Below are 22,320 nucleotides of genomic sequence, written 5' to 3' on the forward strand. Positions count from 1 at the left end.
GCTGCTGAGACGGGGGGCTGGAACAATCTATACAGTGGGGGTGCTGAGAGCTGTTGAACCGAACTGTAACCCCTGTATATGATGGAAACCCCTTCAAGCCAGGGGCTGCGTTTGCACACCGACCACCTAAGCTGAGATAATAGTGGAATGGGAAGAGTTTTATCATCATAAAATGACTACATCACTGTTTCCCCCCCGTATATAGAACAACAATATTTATTGAACACATCTGACTTTTCTGCATTATTACTGATAATGCTACCATTTCCATCTAGTAATAGACCAATACCATTTTCAGGATTCTTTTTGTTCCTAATATATTTAAAAATTCTTCCTTATTATCCTCAACTCTGCTGGCCATAGATCTTTTTTCCCGTGTGTCCTTTGTTTCCCTTACCAACTTTCTGCAATTCCTAGCTTCTGATTTATATTCATTAGTATCTTTGGTTTCCTTAATTTGTTACATATATTTCATTTTTTATAGCTGCCTCCACTTCCCCTCTAAGCCAGGTTGTTTTTTTAACCAGTGCAGACTTCTTTCTTTATTGTTGCTTTTTGAGCATCTAATAAACCATTCACAGATATTTGCATTTTTCTCTTTAAATTCTCCCACCTCCCCAGCTGATTTGGCTCATAATTGTTTTCAGCTTTGTGAAATTGGCCCTTTCTAAAGCGCCCAGATTCTTTGAAAGAAGGTGTCAATCCCCAAAATAGGCAAATATACAGTAGTATGCCTGTGGGGATAGTTTTCAGTCCGGTATTTGGTAATATATGAGTTGCGAGAAGGTCAGGGACATCAAATGTCTGAGGCATCACACGTTAAATATTGATTTGTTGGAGTATACTCACCTTGTGTGCATGTCTTGGGATAGCTGTCGCTCTGGGGCACAGGCCGTCCTGTTGCACCTCTGAACACCCATCCAGATTAAACCAAGTTTTTGTCTGGTCTAGTGTTGCACACATGTTGGACCAAATTACCCCAGGTGCTGTTGGTGAGCCTGGTACAGTGACCAAGGTATGGGCCTTCCTGTGCCTTGGCTGCCAGGGGCTAGTCTGGCTCCTTGCACAAGTTAGAGCAGACTCTTTCTCTGGCCTGCTCCAAACATAGCTTGAGCATTCCTGCTGTGCTCAGACCTCCTGTGAGTGGTGAAGGTTTATTTGAAACAATGCAAACTCTAAAGTACACCCTTATCTTAGCTGCTCAATAGTGCCTGATATACAGTAGATCAAATAGGTCTGATGATGGCTGTTTGATCAAGGCTTTTTTGGGTTAAGAAAGAGAAAAGAAAGATTTACTGACCACTTTGATATAATCATTATGTTGATAAAAGTAATCCTTTGTATGTGAAAAGAATAGTAATTGTGTTTTCCCTCTATTTTATCATTGTATTCTTATTACTGATGTGCTTTGAAAGCCTTATGGACCATTTCCAAGAATTTTATTCAACCTTTTTTTCCCCCTTCCCCCTTCTGTTCCAGGGACACTTGATCCTGCTGCAGTAAATGCTTCCTATCAGATCCAAAAGAAATAAAACACCTCTACCAAAACACTAATTAGCTGTCTTTATTATTGTAGTTAATCAAGATGATTGCATTTTCTTGACATTAATTAATAATTTATGTAAAAATATGTAAAATGTCAGATTTGCCTCCAAAGATAAATGAACTCCTAAGTATGTATGTCTTATCTCAGTAGCTTTCAGAAGCTCAGTCTAAGAAATAACGTATATAATACATCATCTGACAGATGGCCCTGTTGCTTTGGGAAACACAAATTTTTTGCACCAAATCAGGATAAAAAATGCATGAGTTAATACTCAGCAAATGCTCAGGTTATTGCATGTTAAAGTTTAATATTTGCTTTCAGGCAGTTTTGTTACCAAGTTTTTTGTTTCCCAATTTCTATTTTCGGGGTAATGTTAGATTCAAACCATGTACAGTACTTCAGGATGATGTCCAAAATTTGGCAATCATTCAACTGCGAGAAAGTTTTCAGACACCATTTGCATAGAATAAGAATGAGGGCATGCAGGATTAGGCCATAATTGTGAAAGGCTAGTGCACTACTGACAGTAAAACAAAAGACAATAAAAATAGTTCAAAAGTATAAGCTAAAATCAGATGTATTAGTTGTTGCTATGCACTAGAAAGGAAGGAACTTAAGTTTACATTACAGGCCCCAAGAACTAGTGCTTCTGCTTGAGGAAGTGATCTGTAAGCACTTACTATCAGGTATGCCACTCATTACCATGAGTAGTCTTATTAACTTCCTTGAGACTACTCATAGTGAGCATTACACTTAGCAAAGTGATTCTGTGAAATAACAAACGTACTTTTAATCAGGTAAACAAAAACAAACAAACAAAAGCTAGGTATCAATATTTATTCTCCCAAAATAGTGTCAAAGGATTTTTTTCTATATTTAGTTTCCTCAGATAGATTGTATATATTGCTTTTATGTTAAAGACATCTTGTGGTTCATTTGTTCAGCAAGATGACAAAGGTTATAGTGACAGGTTTCAGAGTGGTAGCCGTGTTAGTCTGTATCAGCAAAAAGAACGGGGAATACTTGTGGCACCTTAGAGACTAACAAATTTATTTGAGCATAAGCTTTCGTGGGCTAAAACCCACTTCATCGGATGCATGCAGTGGAAAATACAGTAGGAAGATATATATACACAGAGAACATGAAAAAATGCCATACCATACCAACTGTAACGAGAGTAATCAATTAAGGTGGAGGAGCAAGGAGAAAAAAAACTTTTGTAGTGATAATCAGGATGACCCATTTCCAACAGTTGACAAGAAGGTGTGAGTAACAGTAGGGGAAAAAATTAGCATGGGGAAATAGTTTTTACTTCGTGTAATGACCCATCCACTCCTAGTTTTTATTCAAGCCTAATTTAATGGTGTCCAGTTTGCAAATTAATTCCAATTCTGCAGTTTCTCGTTGGAGTCTGTTTTTGAAGTTTTTTTGTTGGAGTATTGCGACTTTGAGGTCTGTAATTGAGTGACCAGGGAGGTTGAAGTGTTCTCTGACTGGTTTTTGAATGTTATAATTCTTGACGTCTGATTTGCATCCATTTATTCTTTTGCGTAGAGATTGTCCGGTTTGGCCAATGTACATGGCAGAGGGGCATTGCTGGCACATGATGGCATGTATCACATTGGTAGATGTGCAGGTGAACGAGCCTCTGATAGTGTGGCTTTCATTCATGGATCTCAAAGCTCTCTATTAAAAAAAAGTCCATGAGGCAAGTAATATTAATATACTCATTTAGTATGTGGATAAAATGAAGCACAGAAAGGGTCAGTGACTTTCCCAAACTTACATAGCAGGACAGTAAAAGAGCTCAGAATAACACTCCATGGTACTGACCTCTAGTCCCCCTGCTATAATGTAGAGGCACATGATAGGCCTGAAAGCTGCAAAATTCAGATCTGGATTTTGAATCCCCCTTTCACCCCGCCCCCCCACTGAAATTTTGTGGGAAGGGGGGTCAGATCCTGGGTTTGGATGCAGGTCCATCTCTAGTGGAGAATTAATATTTCAAGCATTTTAGTTTCATCACATTGTTCTGTGACAAGGTAAATACGATCATTGTATTAAAGCTTCCTTTTAGCCATGTAGATGTTACTATGGAAGACACCCATGAATTTCTCCAGTGAAATGTCAGTGCATACTGTTTCACTTTTATGGAACAAGAGTGACATCTAGTGACCATCTAGTTTTGTAACTATAACAGTGCTAGATTTTGGAGTGGTAGCCATGTTAGTCTGTATCAGCAAGAAGAATGAGGAGTACTTGTGGCACTTTAGAGACTAACAAATTTATTATACAGTGCTGTATTCTACACATAAACAGAGCTAGTTTTCAGCTAGTGCAAATTGGTGTAGTTGCATTAACTTCAGTAGAGCTGTGCTGACTTAAACCAGCTGAGAATCTGACCCAGTATCTTCATATTGAGTCTGCATACAGTTTGAAAACTGGCATCGGGCATCAGCCATGTGCTTTCCTGTTATTTAAAGTAATAAACCTCTTTTTACAAATGCAATTACACTTCCCCTGAGTTTTCCCTTCTTTTAGAACCCTGATATGATATCCAGACTCAGAGAGAAAACTCATGAAATGTTCAACGGCAAGATAACTTTCCTTTTTCTTTCTCGGTCTATGTATTTCTAATCTGCTTATCACTGTGGGATGTAAGTGCCAAATACTCATTTAAAAAACAGTAAATTTCATATGTAAGGGACTCCGCTCTCCATCTCTCCTTTATTCAGATGCTATTATGTAGAGTTTAATTTTATATATGTATCAGGAATTATGCTAAATTCTTAAATCCTCACTATTGAGAGAAGGCTTGTGAGGGGGAATAAAAACCCAGTTAAGTTTAAAACAAACAAAATTGTTGGTGGCTGAGTGGTTAAGGTGCTTGACTAGAAGCCTGAAGATCATGTGTTCAAGTCTCTCTTGATATTACACTGAACGGCCAGCTCCAGTTCACCCAGTTGCAAAATGAATACCTGATCCATTGGGTTAGGGCAGTCAAAGGCAAGTGTAAGGATATGTGGGACTAGAATCTAGGTCTGCAGAGTCTGGGATAGCAGATGTTTCCACATCACCAGAGGGAGACCATGCAGAGCCTCATCCAAGGAACACTGTGAAGCTTATGCGCCACAGGAAATACCACACAAAAGGTCCACAGTGAAAGTACCCTGTGGCCCTCTGATTGGCCCATGATCACTATTTAACCCTGGAGAGTGTTCCAAGAAGTTGTCTGGGCAATCATACAGATTTCTGGCATTGGCTAGCCAGAAGGAATTGCTCCCGAGCTTCCCAAGAAAAATGCAGACATGCTACATCTGCATTGGGACTATGACTACCCCTTAGACCTGCATCCTGTGATGAAGGTCCTTTACGGATGGATCTATGCAATGTCTGAGCCAGAACTGGCAGCCTTTTGTTCATACATCCAGGAAAATCTGGCCTAGGGTTTCACCTGGTACTCCACCTCCCTGCCAGGGGCTCCGGTCCTTTTTGTTAAGAAAAAGGATGGAATGCTACGCCTCTGCATAGACTGTTGGGCCCTAAGACAGGTGATGGTCTGACACCAGTATCCCCTGCCCCTAATCTCAGAATTATTAGATCATGTATGGTCTGCCTGAATTTTCACCAAACTGGATCTCTAGAGGGCTTACAACCTAGTGTACCTTAGAGCAGGAGACGAATGGAAGACGGCCTTTTGAACCTGCTATAGGCACTACGAATATTTAGTAATGCAATTTAGTCTGACCAATGCTCCCATAACCTTTCAACACTTCATTCTGGGCCAGTATGTAGTCAACTATCTTGGTGTCATACTTGTGTTTTCGAAGAACCCTGATCAACATTGTTACCATGTTCGGTCCATTCTGAAAAGACTACGGAAGCACAGAGTATACGTGAAACTGGAAAAATGTACCTTTGACCAATCCTCCTCAGAATTTTTGGGTTATATCCTTTCCCCAGAGGGCAAAGGATATAACCCAAAAATGGACCCACAAAAGGTGGAGGCCATCTGCAGCTGGGCAATTCCCAGGTCCCCCTGGGAGTTACAGAGCTTTCTGGACTTTGCAAATTTTTAACCGAAGGTTCATTCCAGGCTTCTCAGGGCAAATACCCACCATGACAAACCTCCTCTGGAAAGCCATCAAATTTGTTTAGAAGCCTGAAGCTCGCCGTGCCTTTGAATAGCCCAAGCCACTTTTATGACTGCTCCTGATCTAGCACATATGGACCTGTCCCAGGCATTCATAGTGGAGGCTGTTGTCATTGAGGCCATACTCATTCAGAGGTGCAGGCTACAGCAAGTGCTGTACCGCTGCTCAAAATCCTCCCAAAGACTCACCTTTGCTGAATGGAATTATGAAATATTATACAAGAACTGCTTGCGATTAAATCAGCCTTTGAAGAGTGGTGCCATGACCTCAAGGGAATCTGACACCTGATGCAAGTCTTTTCTGACCATAATAACCTTGATTAGCCGCATAAGGCTTGAACCTTGAACCAAAGACAGCTCAGATAGGCATTGTTGGTTTGATTTCATCATTACCTATTATCCAGAAGCCAGGAATGGGAAAGACAATGCCTTATCCCAAAAGGGTGAACACTACCAAGAGGACGAGGAGACTAACCAAAAACACCCTATTTCCTAAAAACTCGCAATTTCCTTAGTGTTGCAATACACCAAGACCTGATTGGTCTAATCTGATCTGCTTTGTGGGGTAATCTATAAACCCAGGAGGTGACGGAACAGCCTGAACAAATGAGAGCCAGAACCAAAATGCAATGATCCACATGGAATACAATCACATAACTCAATGTGCGTATTTACATTCCACCAGGGCATCCCAGGCTAGAAGTGTGTCATATGTGCCATGTCATTCCATTGTTGGGCTATTTTCGCTGCCTTAAGACTTCCCGCGTGGCTTTCCATTTCTTCTGGTGACCCCATATACAAGTTGAAGTCTGGGATTATGTTTGATTCTTGTGACTTGGGTGCACACACCAAGATACCCCACGCTAAGCCCATTGGCATTCTCATCTATAACCTGGGCCTCAATCACCCTGGATTTCCAGGAACCCCCTGACTCTGATGGCCACACGGTAGTCTTGACCATTGTGGACTAAGTGAGCAAAATGATGCATTTAATCTCCTTTGGCGCCCTGTCCTTTGCTGAAGCAATGGCTCAACTGCTGGTGGTGCATGTTAATCCATCTTCATGGGCTTTTGAACTGTATTATCTTGGACCAAGGTCAGCAGTTTGTCTCACACTTTTGGCGTGAAATGCTCCGGTTACTGAACATTTGCACTTTTACCTCCTCTACGTACCACCTTCAGACAGATGGGCAGACAGAGAAGGTGGATCAAGTACTAGAGCAATATCTAACGTGCTTTGTCAACTACCATTCTGATAACTGTTCTCCCTCTTGCCTTATGCTGAGTTCTCATACAACAATGCTGACCATGCCTCCATGGGGCAGAGTCCCTTTTTTGCAAATTATGGGTTTCACCCTCACTTCCACCCAGCTTTGCTGGCAGCCTGCCCAAACCCAGCAGCCACAGACTGGATCCAATGAATTAATCATATCCAGGAGGAGCTTAAAGACCATCATGAAGACACGAAAAAGGACTTAAAGCTTAAAGACCATCATGAAGACACGAAAAAGGACTACAAGTGGTATGTGGACTGTTGATGCCAGGAAGGCCCAGCTCTCGCAGTGGGCCAAATAGTCTGGCTTGCAGCAAAACATCTCTGTATGAAAAGGCTGATCTGCAAGCTAGACCACCAGTTACTTGGACCATTCTGGATTTATCAGCAAATCAACCCTGTAACCTTCAAATTGCAGCTCCCTCAATCCCTTAAGACATATCATGTTTTCAATGTATCCCTCCTGAAGCCTTACATGGAGGACTCTTTTCCTGACCAGTCCAAACAGCCACCCCCACCACTCCAGGTCCAAGGGCATGAGGATAGTCCATACTATCCCATACTCTAAATTGCAGAATGGGAGACAGTACTATCTCAGTGACTGGGAGGGCTATGATCCTGAAGAGCATTGCTGCTGCCCATGTCATGACCTGACCTGGTAAAAAGGTTTCCTCAACACCAGCTGTATAAAACAGGCCTGAGGCCAACCCAGAGGAAGTGGGGTGTGTGTGTGTGTGTGTGTGTGTGTGTGTGTGTGTGTAATGTATTGATCCATGTGACTAGAACCCAGGTCTGCAGAGCCTGGGACAGGTGATGTTGCCACCAGGAGACCATGCACTGCCACATCGAAGGGGCTCTATGGAGATTAGGTGCTGCAGGAAGTACTGTCCAGAGTGACAGCAACCTACGACCCTCTGATTGGCCCATACTCGCTATTTAACCCTAGAGGGTACAACAGGAATTTGTTTGGGCAACTACACAGCTTTCTGGCCTGCTGCGACTCCAGACCTCACCTATCTTTCTGATCTCCAGTCTCCAACCCCTGCCTGACTCTCACTCTTCTTGTGTCCTGATTCCAGCCTAACTACCTCTGATCTCTGGCCTCTGACCCTGACTCTTGCTTATTGATCTTGGCTCTAGTGATTATTCTGATCCCTGCTTGCTGACTTCTGCCTTATAGCCATCCTTGACAGGTGGGTTGGCCCAGCTGTGACTGCTAGGCAAGACTGCCTATGCCCTGATCCCTTACAGTCAGACATAATGCTGGCCATGTCACTCCCCTGTGTACTGTTGACTATGAAACCGACCTGCCTTCACTGTGTCAGCCCAATGAACCATTGGGTTGGGGGAACTTTGAGTTAGACAGTGCCAGTGACCATACTCTTAATATTGCCGAAGTGTGGTACCCTACGTCACCCTCTCCACATTGTCCAAATCAAATAAAATGGTTGCTATTGTGATGCTGTCCACCTCAAGCCATTCTTATCTATTCCAATCTTTTTTCTTGAATTTAAAGTACTTCCTCCTTTCTGGTCTCCCTGATTATTCTTCCTCTTTAGTTTGTCCAAAATTAGATGTGAAAATGATCTGACACCTATCTCTCTTATTATGCTCAGTCCCTGGCTTTCTCTTGCTTTTTTTGTAACAAATTCAAACTCATTTAAGGCCATGCACAACTCAAGCTAAGTCTGCACTAGCAGCACTTTACTGGTTAGGAATACCGGTATACTACACTGACGAAGCACTCCTACTATGGCTACAGCTATATTAGCAAAGATGTGATTTGTACCAGTATAGTAAAACCACCCTTTACAAGTGAAGCAAGCTACACCAGTAAAAGCACAGATTTACCAGTATAACTGTGTCTACGCTACAGATGTCTGTCAGCATAGCTGTGTCAGTCAGTGATCACACCTCTTCACACCCCAATCAACATACACCTCTACCTCGATATAACACAACCCGATATAACACGAATTCGGATATAATGCGGTAAAGCAGTGCTCCGGGGGGGGGGGGGGCTGCGCACTCCGGTGGATCAAAGCAAGTTCAATATAACATGGTTTCACCTATAACACGGTAAGATATCGAGGTAGAGGTGTATATCTATACTGGCAGAAGTCTGTAGTAGAGACAGTCTTAGTTTTTGCATCTCTCTCCGTTCACATTTATTTTGATGCTCCTCCCCATCCTCTTCACTCTTCCCCTCACCTCTTCATTCAGCTTAAGCCACAGTTCTAACAACCTCCTTCATTTCTTCCTCACATGTTCTTCTCACTTTCTTTTATGTGACTCCTAAGTCTGGAACTCCTTTCTTGACCCTCTCTGCCATCTGTCCACTCTGTCAAGTCCCTCACATATTGTGAGATCTATCAACCTTAGTTTCCCCTGCTAAGTAGAGACGTTGAAGGGGAATCATGAAACTCTCAATGCTATATGCATTAATCCCTAAAATATTAATAATGTGATCTTACTGTAATCACCCTCGTTCTCTCTTCCTGTTCTCTCTCCTTCCCCTCACTGCCTAGGAAGGAATTCAGAGGAAAGCAGTCTGAGGATTACAGTGAATCACAAGCTAAATCTGAGTCAACAGTGTAACACTGTTGCAAAAAAAGCAAACATCATTCTGGGATTTATTAGCAGGAGTGTTGTAAGCAAGTCACGAGAAGTAGTTCTTCCACTCTTCTCCATGCCGATATTGCCTCAACTGGAGTATTGTGTCCAGTTCTGGGTGCCACATTTCAGGAAAGATGTGGACAAATTGGAGAAAGTCCAGAGGAGAGCAACAAAAATTATTAAAAGTCTAGAAAACATGACCTATGAGGCAAGATTGAAAAAATTGGGTTTGTTTAGTCTGGAAAAGAGAAGACTGAGAGGGAACATTATAACAGTTTTCAAGTGCATAAAAGGTTGTTACAAACAGGAGGGTGAAAAATTGTTCTCTTTAACCTCTAAGGATAAGACAAGAAGCAACTGGCTTAAATTGCAGCAAGGGAGGGTTAGGTTGGACATTAGGAAAAACGTCCTAACTGTCAGGGTTGTTAAGCACTGGAACAAATTACCTAGAAAGGTTGTGGAATCTTCATACTTGCATGTTTTTAAGAACAGATTAGACAAACACCTATCAAGAATGGTCAAGTTATTACGTAGTTCGGCCTTGAGTGTAAGGGATTGGATTAGATGACCTACTGAGGTCCCTTCCAGTTTTACACTTCTATGATTTTATGTATCTGTACCTGTGCTGGTCATTTTCTTCTTAACATAGGTAGCAAGCTTTTCAGGGGAGGGACTCTTTTGTCCCCTGTATTGCACTGCAAACATTTATTGTGTAAATTATAATGTACTGAGCCTAACTTAAGTTTTAAATACAGTTGTGAAGGTTTTGTATCTCTGTTGGGACTGTAAATTCAAGTGGCATTCCCATTTGCATTATTATTTTGGAGTGATGATAGTGATTTTGTGCAATATGCCCCCCCCTTTTTTTTAAAGGAAGCTTTGTTGAACTGTTTGTTACCACGTGCAATCTAGGTCATACTGTTCTTTGTTAATAAATGTGGTAAAATGGCCATTCAACAAACTGCATGGCTTTAGAGAAATAAAAGGAATTGGCATCTGCAGTTTTGTTTTGTTTTGGTTTTTTAAGTTTTCACATGGTAGCTTTACAGACAGCCTTTTTTCACTTCCCTTTTCCAACTGTAATTCTCCATATCTTGAACTTCCTTTGGGTTTTATTGCCTTTGGCAAACTAGAGCATGTATGTTACAGCCTGCAATAAATCACATTAGAGTCACTAAATATTTTTCTTCTAATATTTTGTTTTCTTTGGCACCCACTTGTTCAGCTGATATGATAGTCTATCATTTCCATAATCTTATTCTTTTTATTTATTTCTTGATGTAACAGATTTGTAATTTTACCATCTTCATTCTAGAAATATATTTTCTTTAGAACTTTGCAAACCACTATAAAATGCATATTTTAAGGCACAAGATATAACTTAAGAGAGGAGGAAAAAAAGGAAGTTGAGGTGACTGCAGTTGTCATTTCAGGCACGGAAGCTTGCCACTCATTTCTTCTTAGGGTTTCATTTTGTAGCATAGTTAGTTATCTAGCATACTCTCTGAGGATACAGGAGTTTAAACAAGATACGATATTGCAGTTATCCTACATTTGCCGCATCTGCAGTTTCTCTCCCCATCACATTCCCCCCACAAATAGTTATTTCCACAGGATTTTCCCATCAGCAACATTGTATTTGTCCTGCTGCAGAGTATTATTTCCTCAGATGTGCTTGCAGCAGCAGCAGCTTGAAGATGATTAGTCAAAGCTAGTTTAATTTACACTACTGTAGCCAGTGCTTCTGGGAAAATATTGCTCAAAACTGCAGTAGGCAAATTCATGTTGATTGTTAATTTTCTTCTGTTGCTTAGTATGCTGTAGTGGAAGAGAGAAATGGGTCAGAAAAGGAAGAAAGAGACAAAGTTGCATGTGGTTGCCTTGCCCTTTAAGGACAGTCAGTGTGCTCCTGAATTCACCTGTAAAGACCTCATGTTGCCACACCCTATTTCTCTCCAATGTGCTTTGTTACTACTCTAAAGATTGCTTGAAGCACTGTAGTTCCTGATATATCCAAGAAAACCCTAATTTTAAAGATTTTGTGCTCCTTTGTTTACTTTCCTTTGCTCTGAGTATCCATTTCTCTTGGAGATCACCCGTACACTTCCATATATGCTCACCATAGAAGTTCCAAGTACTTTTTGTACCCTTCCTCTAATGACCCCAATTCTGTATCACAGCCATACACTTCTGTTAACTCATTTGAAAATTTCATTTGTCTGTTTTCCTGTTTAGAGACCTTGAAGTGCTCCGCAACTTTCCCCTAGAAACTTTTACCACACCTCTCTTATAGAGATACCCTATGTTCCTCCATTTCTTTTTAAATTCTTGATGCTTTTTGCACACCATTTAGAAGCCTTCCTGTGCACTTCAGCCACATTTTCAGAGTTCCCTCATGTAACTGAACATCCCCTGTGAATATCTCTTCTGCACCCCTCCTGTTTAATACTTCATTTAAGTGCTCCAGCTTTGTAGATGCTCCTCAGTGTTTCCCTGAATCTGTCCATTTCCTAAGGTTCCTATTATGCTCACAAACCTCCTTTTAGAGCAGGGATCGGCAACCTGCGGCACGCGGGCTGATTTTTAGTGGCATGCTGCTGCCAACCAGGGTCCCAGCTGCCGGCCCCGCTCAGCCCGCTGCCGGTCTAGATGGACGGAACCCGGCCGGGACCCGGGCTGAGCGGGGCCGGCGGCCGGGACCCGGGCTGAGCGGGGCCGGCGGCTGGGACCCCGTCCACTGCCGGTCTGGGGTTTTGTCTGCTGCCCGCACTGCCGGTCTGGCACACAAAACCTTTTACTGTCATGCGAAACCTTAAATTAATGAAGACTTGGCACACCACTTCTCAAAAGTTGCCGACCTCTTTTAGAGACTTTTGAGATATTCCCACACTCCCCTAAAGCAGTGGTCCCCAACCTTTCCCGTGGGGTGGGCGCCGGACAACTAGCTGCTGAGGACTGTGGCCGCTGGACAAGCAGCCGCCGAAATGCCGCCGTGAAGCGGCAATGTCAAGAGGTGTCGCCGCCGAAATGCCGCTGTCATGCAGCGTCATCAAGAGGCGTTGCCACCGAAATTTCGGCAGTAGCACTTCTTGACGTTGCCGCTTCTCGGTGGCATTTTGGCGGCTGCTTGTCCGGCGGCCAGTAGGCACCCGCGGGCACCGTATTGGGGACCCCTGCCCTAAAGTGTTCCCTTATCTGTTCCCAGACCTATTTCATAGATATTATTGTATTGCATTTGTAGCACCTAGAGAGCTCAGTCATAGACTAGGACCCCATTGTACAAACACAAAAGGAGACAGTCCTTGCCTTCAGGACTTAATAATCTAAAATACCCTCATGCACTCCTGAACTCTATGTAAAACACAGCAGTTCTGTACTCTTTTATATAAACCTCTGGTGCTCTCTTGCACCCTTCCTATAGAGAGCCCAGTATTCTTTCCTTCTCTCCCGCCCGTAGATTCTTCCATGAGTACTTCAGCACCCTCTGTGCAACTTCTTTGGCATTATGCACTACCATATGCTGCTCTCTCATTTGAGGCCCTCTATATTCTCCTCTACATCAAGGTGTTGAAACAAAACAGAGTAAAAAAGAACATGGAGGGGTTCTAAGCCCATGGAAAGGTATAGTGGAGCCTACACAGCATGCACTCTTCATTTTCTCCGAGCCAGCAAAAGGCACTCTGCACCAACTCCACACAGCTGGGCTTCAGCTGGCATTCAGGATACATACTGAGGATGGAGTGGAGGGGAAGCAATCACTCTATGCAGAACACTCTACTCCAACAGTGAAGGATATTGAGACAGAAGTTAATGATGCTTCAATCTGCATTGACTTCCACACCAAACTCCTTCCACTTGGAGGGATTGGTAGAAACTCTAATGACAGTACAGGTCATGAAAGAGATGCTGCTTGGTGAGTGGCTAGGAAGCAATGAGAAGGGCCCAGAACACTCTGTAGAGGCCTCAAGATCATGCGTTCTCTCTCTCTCTCTCTCTCGCCTAGTTTAGGAAATTTAACATCTCATCCCTTCTTGGGAAATTCACTGCACTCCAACCTGTGCAGGTGCTCCATGCCCTGCCTTCCTCTTTGGGTGAGGGGATTTTTGTCCTCCAAGCCACTGTATAAGTCTCCTGTGCAAAACCCTTTTACTTGAACTCCATGTAGGGGATGAAAATTTGGCCCCCTTTTAGCCACAATCCTGTCCTCTTCCTAGTCCATTCCATAAGTGTTTTAAGATACCATGGTAACCATGTCCTAATTGCAGCTTTCACAATTGCTACCACAAGTGGAGCTCCACAGGGGAATTATGGCTTTAGTGGTTCCTCCCTTTGTGATCCATCTGATTCAGCTTCCCTGGTTCCCCTCAGTATTTGTGATATCCAAGTAGAGGAAAAAATAATGAGTTTTACCTGGTGAAAATCCCCCTGTCCCCAATATCTCAGGCAACCAAATGGAATTTTTGTCAAATTTTCCTCATAAAATTCATCACTAGACTGTGACCAAATATGAAAAATGTCAGCCTCAGGTGTTTTTTTTTAAAGACTGTCATAAGCATCTGTAAATTAGGGTCTTATAACTGAAGTGACTTGTCCATAAGGGCTGCTGTATTGTGTTGTTAGTGTAACACTCTGATAAACAAAATAGCCAGCTAGTGGCAGTATAAAACTACATTATAGTTTAGAACAAAGCAAATATTTCTCATTTATACTCAGATATATGGTGTGCAATTCATAAGTTGCATTTTGTTAGTGTCTTTATTCATAGTGGCTTACAATTAAAATTATGTTGCAATGCTCTTTTGTGCTTATTGTCTGGATTGTGTAATGTGTTTATTATTATTTAGTGTTGTAGTGGTTCAGAAGAATGTGTAAAGTAAATGTTTTTCAATCTTGTATGTGAGGATAGCTGTATTTGTAAACATTAGAAATATTTCTGCATACTTTCCTTTTCATTCCTCTTTTAAAACAAACCAAAATAAAAAACCCTATAATCTAAATATTACATTTTCAAGATTTAAATATTATTTTAATATAGCTTAGCAAATTGTTATATATTCCTGCTATTTTAGCAGTTTATTTTTAGCTCCCCTGAGACCGCTCCCTTTCCTGGTAGTATTTGTTTATGGAGAGATGTACAGTATTTATCTGAGATGTACATGTTTAGTTGGAACCTGTATATTGGTAGCAGTGGGAAGTGCTCTGGAGTAAATATGCAGTCACACACGTTCTCCCATTGCCTGTAGCATGAAGATTAGCTATATTTAAAACGGGGATAGTGGAGGGGAAAATTAATCCCTACCAGTTTATCTGAGATGGCCTTCCTCCTGCCCCCACAGCAGGATTTTGAGGGAGAGGCTGCTAGCCAACTCTTTGCTCTGGATTGACTTGTTTTCCCAAATTCATTAACCCCTGCAAAGGAAAGCCAAGGCCTGATGTAGGTGTTATCTGGTGCTTCACCTTTCTCTTGCATCAAACCAAGCATACAGGAATTGTTTCAGAAACAGCTGGGGAAATGAGGGTAGGAGTGGGAGTGTGTGGAATTATTTAATAAGGCATATCATTAGGTACAGAGAAATTTTTAAATGGTACATTTTGGAAATACTCAGTAGGCTACACCTGCCAGTACCATGGGCAAGCACAGGAATTTTGTAGTGAATAAATTGCGTTAGAAACTCATTTCTGAAATAAACCTTCATTTAAAGTCAATTGGTGGAAATCTCCCTTGGAATTTCTTTATTAAATGGTGCTTTTGAAATAAAAATTCTAACACCTGCACAAAGGAGGAATCACCATCATTCCCCAGAGTGACACTAATGATCTTCTTTTCTCCATATGTTTATGGTTTACTGTGCATTGAGGGTGTGCATGCATTCTTGTTGCCTGGACTGATGCTGTAGCTCACTCCAACCCTATGCCTGGTACAAGTTCCAGAACAGGAGTATTTTTAACCACTGTTTCTGGTAGCAGTTGTCCCTACCTCTGTTGCTTTTTGTTTTATTTTTGCATTTCCCCCCTCCAAATAAGGTGGGCCAGATTCAACCACTAGTATTCAGTGAGTAGTACTTTTTTTTGTGAGTCATCCTGTCATTTCAATAGGGTTAGGAGGGCAGTAAAGTGCTACTCATTGCTGGCAGAATCTGGACCCCGGTGAGCAGTCCAGCAGCAGCCTTGCTCTGAAAATCCTGTCCCTGGGATGGGAAGGGGAGTGGGAACCTATTCAGATGTCCTGTGGAGTGGAAGGACTTGGCAGGTGTGTGTTAGGATGGTGGGTATGGCTTTTCTTATTGGCTAACACGAAGGTGGGGGGGGCATAGGTGCTGGAACTGGGGGAGCTTCAGCACCCCTGGTTTGAAGTGATTTCCATTATATACAGGATTAACAGTTTGGTTCAATGGCTCTCAGCACCCCCACTATACAAATTGCTCCAGCACCGGGGAATGGCTAGGGCTTTGTTGGGTTTAGGGGGCATTGGCATTAGGGCACTAAGGCTCTTGTTCCTGGAAGGAAGGGAATAATTGGTAGGAGGGAAGGGGCGTGTGTGGGTGGGTGGGTGTGTGGGTGGGTGTGATGGGGTAGTGGTCAGGGCTCTCCCTAGCGGGTGAGAAAGTAGGGCGGGGTCTGGCAGCTGGATGGGTCGGTCACTTGTGTGGTGTGGCGAGGGTTGTTCGGGCAATGAAGGCGGCTGGCTAGAGTGGGGTTTCCTGGAGCGTGGGCCCGCGCGGCACAGTATCTGCCCAGGGGAGAGCTGCGCCCTGGAGAGAAAGAGCCGCCCGGCCCGCTCACTGCAGCTGTTGTGGAATTCCGCTCCCCGCCACCTGCGGCCGTCGGGAAGGGGCGCTAAGAGCCCGCAGCGAGCGGAGGGTGAAGCTGCAGCGGCTCCGAAGCAGCCCGACCCCGCAGACCCCTTTCCCACCCGCCCCCGGCCTCTCTCCTGACGGGAGATGGAGGGTCACAATGAGAAATGACAGGGGGGCGCGGCTTGCAGCCGCGTCCGCGCTGGGGCCGCCAGGAGGGACAGGGACCCTGCTGGGCTGCTGCGAGCCCGGGCGCCGCTCTTCTCTGCGCCTTTCATGCGCGTGGCTAGCGGGGTGCGGCGCCCCTGCCCCCCGCCCGTGACTTCCGACCCGCCGCGCCGTGCCCGAGATCCAGAGCTGGTGGTCATAGGGTAAGGCTGGAAAACACGGGGGGCTGCGCGCGCGCCTCGGGGCTCCCTCCCTTCAGAGGCACCAGCCTCAGCCTCCGCGCGTGTGCAGGCGGAGGTCAGAATTCTCGGGGGCAGTGCGTGTGCGGGGCTGTGTTACACGTGTCCAGTGTGTGTGAATATGGAGTGTGTGGACACATGTATGCAAATATGGATAGTGTGTACAGCTTATTATGAATAGGGTATGTGAATGGTGTATAAAATACATGATGGGGTGGGGTGGCAGCAAGATGTATTGGTGTAAATTTGGCATGACTGTATTACTAACAATAAGTCATTCCAAAGGATCACCGGTAAAACCTTTATACCATACCATCAAGTGTTTTTCCTGGCCAAAAAGCCTGTTTTAGAGCACTTGCATTTTTTTTTTATTCTTGTTACTTTTTCATACCTCAGCCTGTAGCTCCAGGCTCTCCCAGTGTCAGGAGAACAACTCGGGGGAGCGAGAAAATCTCTTACATTAAAAATTCTGTACAAATAGATTTTGTTTATTAATACAAATGTCATGATTTCCAGTTCAGTATCTCAGCACCTTTTGGGAATCTCTCCTTTTGAAAAGTATGAGGTTCTTTTTCTAGCATTCAGGAGGCACAAGATATCTGACCATGAAAACCATCGCCATTGTAGACTGACTGTTGTCCAACTGGGGCCTCAGGTCATTTTAATCAGGCTTGTGAGGTGTGAGTTTCACATCTGGGAAGAGAAAAAAAAGGAAACATTTCTGTGGCCAGTGGATTTAATTAAAATAATGGTGTCTGTTTTGAAGCTGTTGAGAAGTTTGGAATTTTAGAATTCGCTGGGGAGACGGATTAGAGGGCAGAGTGCAGCTGAGGCAGTCAAAGGTGCATGATAGATGCAGGATTAAATAGGAGTGTACATGTATGTAATAATAATTTTGATGTCTGAGTAGTGACTTAATGCTGTATTTGACCTTTGTTCTTTAGAAATAAACAAATATGTACAATTGAAATCAGTGGAAGGCCCACATTTGGAACAAGGGTAGAATATAGCTCAAAGTGACTGTTTTGGCTTTAATTTAAGGCTTTAATTGCTCATGTCATTCTTCACAGAACTCTTCTCATAACCATAGACAGTGTCTTTATGCATTGCATTCAATCCCAGTCAACATTAAGACAAATTGGAAAATAGTATGGCTGATCATACAGTCTTTACATGGGTATTACTTAAGTAAGGAATTATTCATCTCAGAAAAGGTTGCAGGACTGAGCCTATATAGTGTGTTTACAAACGCGTATATTTCTCCTAAAGAGATTTCAGTTTTTTTCTGAGCAAGATGATTTCTTTAAAGAAAACTATTTTGTAGTATTACATGCAGTGTTAGAGTTAGGAGTTTAGGGAATAATTTATGTTGGGGAGCTCATGAAAACATCATAGCAGATCCTAATAAATATCAGAGTTTAGTTATTTGTATATATTTATTTAGCTCATTTATTTTTATTATCTAAGAAAAATGCCTAAGAAGTATCTGCATCAAAATAGAACACAGGTGTCCCATCAAGCTACCATTCAAATAGTGTTTTGAACCCACTCCTGTGTCTGTGCAAAGTATTGTATGTGTTCTGAAGATATATTTATACTTCATAAACTGCTATATAATGATTTAACAATACTATATTCAATAGAAATTGTGTGTTCAAATTTAACTAAAACTAAGTATAAAAAATTAAGATGTTATCTGAGATTATATTATTATGGCAATATTGGAAAAAAATTAATATTGTGTTTGATAGGGTTTTTGGAGAGAGATGAGGTTATATTACTGCGTGTGATCTAAGGGTGAGAGGCTTTTCTGGAGTATTTCTGGTTTTATTGTCTGCTGGCTGAGGTAAATTGTTTCATGAATTTGACTATTTAGGGCTGCTAGCTGGCAGTGTAATGTTATTTGTATATTAGCATTAAGGTCGCTGGGTGATTGTCATAAGTCTAATGATTGTTAGGGTACTCTTAGAGCTATTATATGGGAGTTCTCAGTGTTGTATGTTCTAAACGGATCAGTTTAATTTATTAATTGCACAACTGAGTTAGATTATAGCCGTTTAGGATTGTAAACTAACAACTACTCCAGTTAAAAAATACTAACTTTTCTCTCCACAGTAAGATATTGTAGTAGAAATAGAAATAGCAATAAAGCAACAGTAGAGTTTTCCTCATCTGTGTATTTTAAAGTATGTAGTTTAAGGTTTATAGACTTTTTAAGTTATTGAGGGTGGCGACATAGAACTACATTTTATAAGTAGCAATCAAAATGAGTCAGAAGATCAGTACTAACATTTGTTACATTGGAAAGGGCAGAGTAATGAAAATTTGTATGGCCTATTCCCTAATGCAAATTATCCAAATTTCTTCAGAACTGAAGTAATGGTGCTTTAGCAACTCATGAAGATTTTGATATGTGCACGTATCTTGATATTTAACTAGCATCTCAGATTTCCTAATGAAAATGTTAAGTTGACTGTTTAAAGACTCTTTGAAAAGGCCCTATTCCACTTAGTAGCATATTTGTAACTTCTTTTCCTGCAGACTTTACAGGCAGTGAAACCAGCTGCAGGTTAATGATTGAACAACAACATTTATTTAACTAAGTACTGTCTGAACAATTACTGTTTTGTACTTTTGAAGTACCTCTGGTGCTGGGAGGGAATACTGCATGAGTGCTTTTCCTGTGGTTTCTGAACTGCAAAATAAAGGGTAAAGAAATGTTTGAAGAATAACATGTAGATTTCTGTACAGATTAATACCAATCTTAAAATAAGCCTTTAATTCCATTAAAAGTACACTCCGATTTTTTTTTCTCAGGAAAGCTCTTGTAAATTGACTTACTATATCTTAAAATTGTTTGAGCAAACATTTTTGTTAATTAACACTTTTAAGGAGTTGGCCGAGGCGGAAATTCAAGTAATTGTTCTGAATTCATAGACCAGATACTTTTCAGCCAGTGTTCCTGTCTAGTGGTGAGAGATGCTTTATTCTGCAATCATACAGTCATCAGTCCAGATCCTGCAAATAAGTTGTTTGAGTCCATAAAGAAAAACAGGTTGCAGGAAGATGGAAAATAATACTCTTTTTTTCTATAAATGGACTAAATGCAAAGCTAATTTATTTTCTTTTTTTCATTGCTACCTTGGCACCCAGTCCTCCCATCCTTTAAACGAATAATCCCATTGACTCTGATGATTGTGTGCAAAAGGTTTGTAGGATCTTCCCTCCGATCCCTGATTATAGTACTAGTTCCTAGGCAGAAGCCTTCTTATTTGCCAGTTTGGGAGTAAATTCATTCTGTCTTACAGCGCTGTATTACCATTCTCACCATAAGTGCACATTCTTGAGTATTGTACAGGAATCCAGAGTTCTCTTCTTTCACTTGTGACTGGAATTTACAGTATCAATTCCAGTGTGAAAATCATTTGCTCTGACCCTCTTTTAAATCAGATCCGCTCTTTTCATTTGGCTATACAGTAGTCTGCTGTACCAGTAGTTAGTTTCTACCCTTTGTTTTTGATTGTGAGACATGAGTTTTGATTATGTACAGACAATAGAATTAATATTGTTTTCTTGTGGTGTTTTCAGAAAGGGGCTGTCCAAAGGATCTACAGATCATTGTTTCCCAGGGAAGAGTGGAGATCTTCCAGCAATTTTTATGAGAAATGTGCAGGACGCCATTGACAATTTTACCTGGTATGCATTAACTTTTGAAATAGTACTTATTAATAATAGAACAATGGGCTAAGTATGGTAATATAATCCATTATAACTAAATATTACAATGTGTCTACAGCAAATCTGGACAATTAACAGGTTGCTTTATTATTTTGGAAAAAAGCGGCTACATTTAATACTATGCTTTTACACAAATGTAGTGCGGTTTCTTTTCACTAAAGTACATTCTCTAACATAGTTAAAATGAATGTCATCAATCATTTTTCGGTAAGCTTTTCCTGCAGGAGTAATGGATCAAGAAACATCATCTCTTAATTCAAGTGATTATTTTCAGATTACTTCTTGGATTTCATTGGTCATTTCCAGGTCATTTTCATGGATGACAGGTGGTAAGTGTGGACTTCAACTTTCCAAATAAACATTATGCCGTGCAAGGGAAGCAGCAGTTTAACTAGCTGAGATAGCAAGTAAATTCACCTTTTTATGTATTAGTCTGCTTAACTCAAAGTTTGTCTTCTCTGCATTTCAGGCTGATAACATTTCCTATGGTCTTCATTTTCTCCAATGTACTTAATATTTTGTACAACCATGATTCTTTGCTTCTCAGAGTTTATTTTTCCTTTCCCCACCTCTGCCCCCACTTGCTGAGTAACATAATCCCACATTCTTCTTTTTTTTTTATAAAACTATTATTATTGAATCTCAAAGCATTTAATCTAGGAACAGAAACACACAGGCTCTGTACTGCATAAAATACAAATAACCCTAATTTACCCAAGTTCTTGTTAATCAGATCTCCTGTAAATATCTCTGAGTTTGAACTACGCTCCTGGGCTCCACAACCTCAGAGCAAAATGAAGAGGCACCAGCCAGCATGGAGAGTCCAGGTTCAAACTTCAGAGTTCAGTGAAGAGAAAGCTAACTGTTTTTGTAGATCAGCTAACTTTAAAGAGGCCTCACTCCAACTACCGCTGCCTAGAAGTTGTCTGGTCTGCAAAGATGACTGCCAGGATCTTCACTGCATTCCAGTGTTGGAGGATCCAGAGTATAGTCATTTAAAAGCCTTCTGACAAACTAAAAACCCATAACTGAAAGTTTGCAATTGGCTCTGTGATGTTTCACTCCATATTCTTTATGAAAATATGCTTATGATATGAATGTGACATAACTGAGATGTACTTTATGCAAGATGGGTCTTGTACGGTGTCATTGGAAAGGTTATGATTTACTGAATGTGATTATTCAATTTGTATGCCAGTATCATTTCTGTATCTGAAGTTAGGAATATTGACTATGTATCTGTATTTCAACTATGCTACTTTGGGTGACGCCCATTGCTAACACTTCAGGTACAACAATGAAAAAGCCAGACAGGGTGATGACCCATCAGCGAGGACAGTGGACTGTGAAAAGGCTTGGCCTTCTTGCGGACAATCCATACTGCCACTGACTCATGGACACTGTAATACTACAGAGTCAGGTGGTCTTGTCACTTGATACTAAACATTACCTGGGACCTCTTGTAACTTTCCATTGGAAGGGAAGGGGAATCAGTTTGGGAAACAAAGGATTCCTGCCTTATGTAAATCCTATTTAAGGGTGTGGAGGAAGGCAAATGAGACTCCTCCTCTCCATGGCCTATCTGCCCAAGAAGAAAGACTGCTAAAGCCACCTGAAGGGAAGGCAAGGGGGAGTCCAGACTAAGACGGGGTCCAGTCTGAAAAGGAAATATAACTGGAACTCTGAACCACAGAAACTTTGCAACCTGCCTAAAATAACATTTAGTGTGAGAATTTACATTTTGTAATGTTTCTTAAGTATATTGAGCGTCGCTTGTGTACTTTGTTTTATTT

At 41.7% G+C, this 22,320-nt stretch overlaps 1 protein-coding gene across 1 annotated transcript in view; it reads left to right on the forward strand.

Annotated features, from left to right (window-relative positions):
- FAM149A (family with sequence similarity 149 member A) overlaps nt 1-22,320 on the forward strand; it is a 107,616-nt gene that overhangs the window by 67,762 nt on the left and 17,534 nt on the right. The window contains exon 2 of the mRNA XM_065405467.1: nt 20,378-20,485. Within this exon, the coding sequence (XP_065261539.1) occupies nt 20,378-20,485 (108 nt within the window). The remainder of the gene's footprint in view (nt 1-20,377; nt 20,486-22,320) is intronic.

The sequence above is a fragment of the Emys orbicularis genome, chromosome 5 (assembly GCF_028017835.1).
Source record: "Emys orbicularis isolate rEmyOrb1 chromosome 5, rEmyOrb1.hap1, whole genome shotgun sequence".
Classification (NCBI taxonomy): domain Eukaryota; kingdom Metazoa; phylum Chordata; order Testudines; family Emydidae; genus Emys; species Emys orbicularis.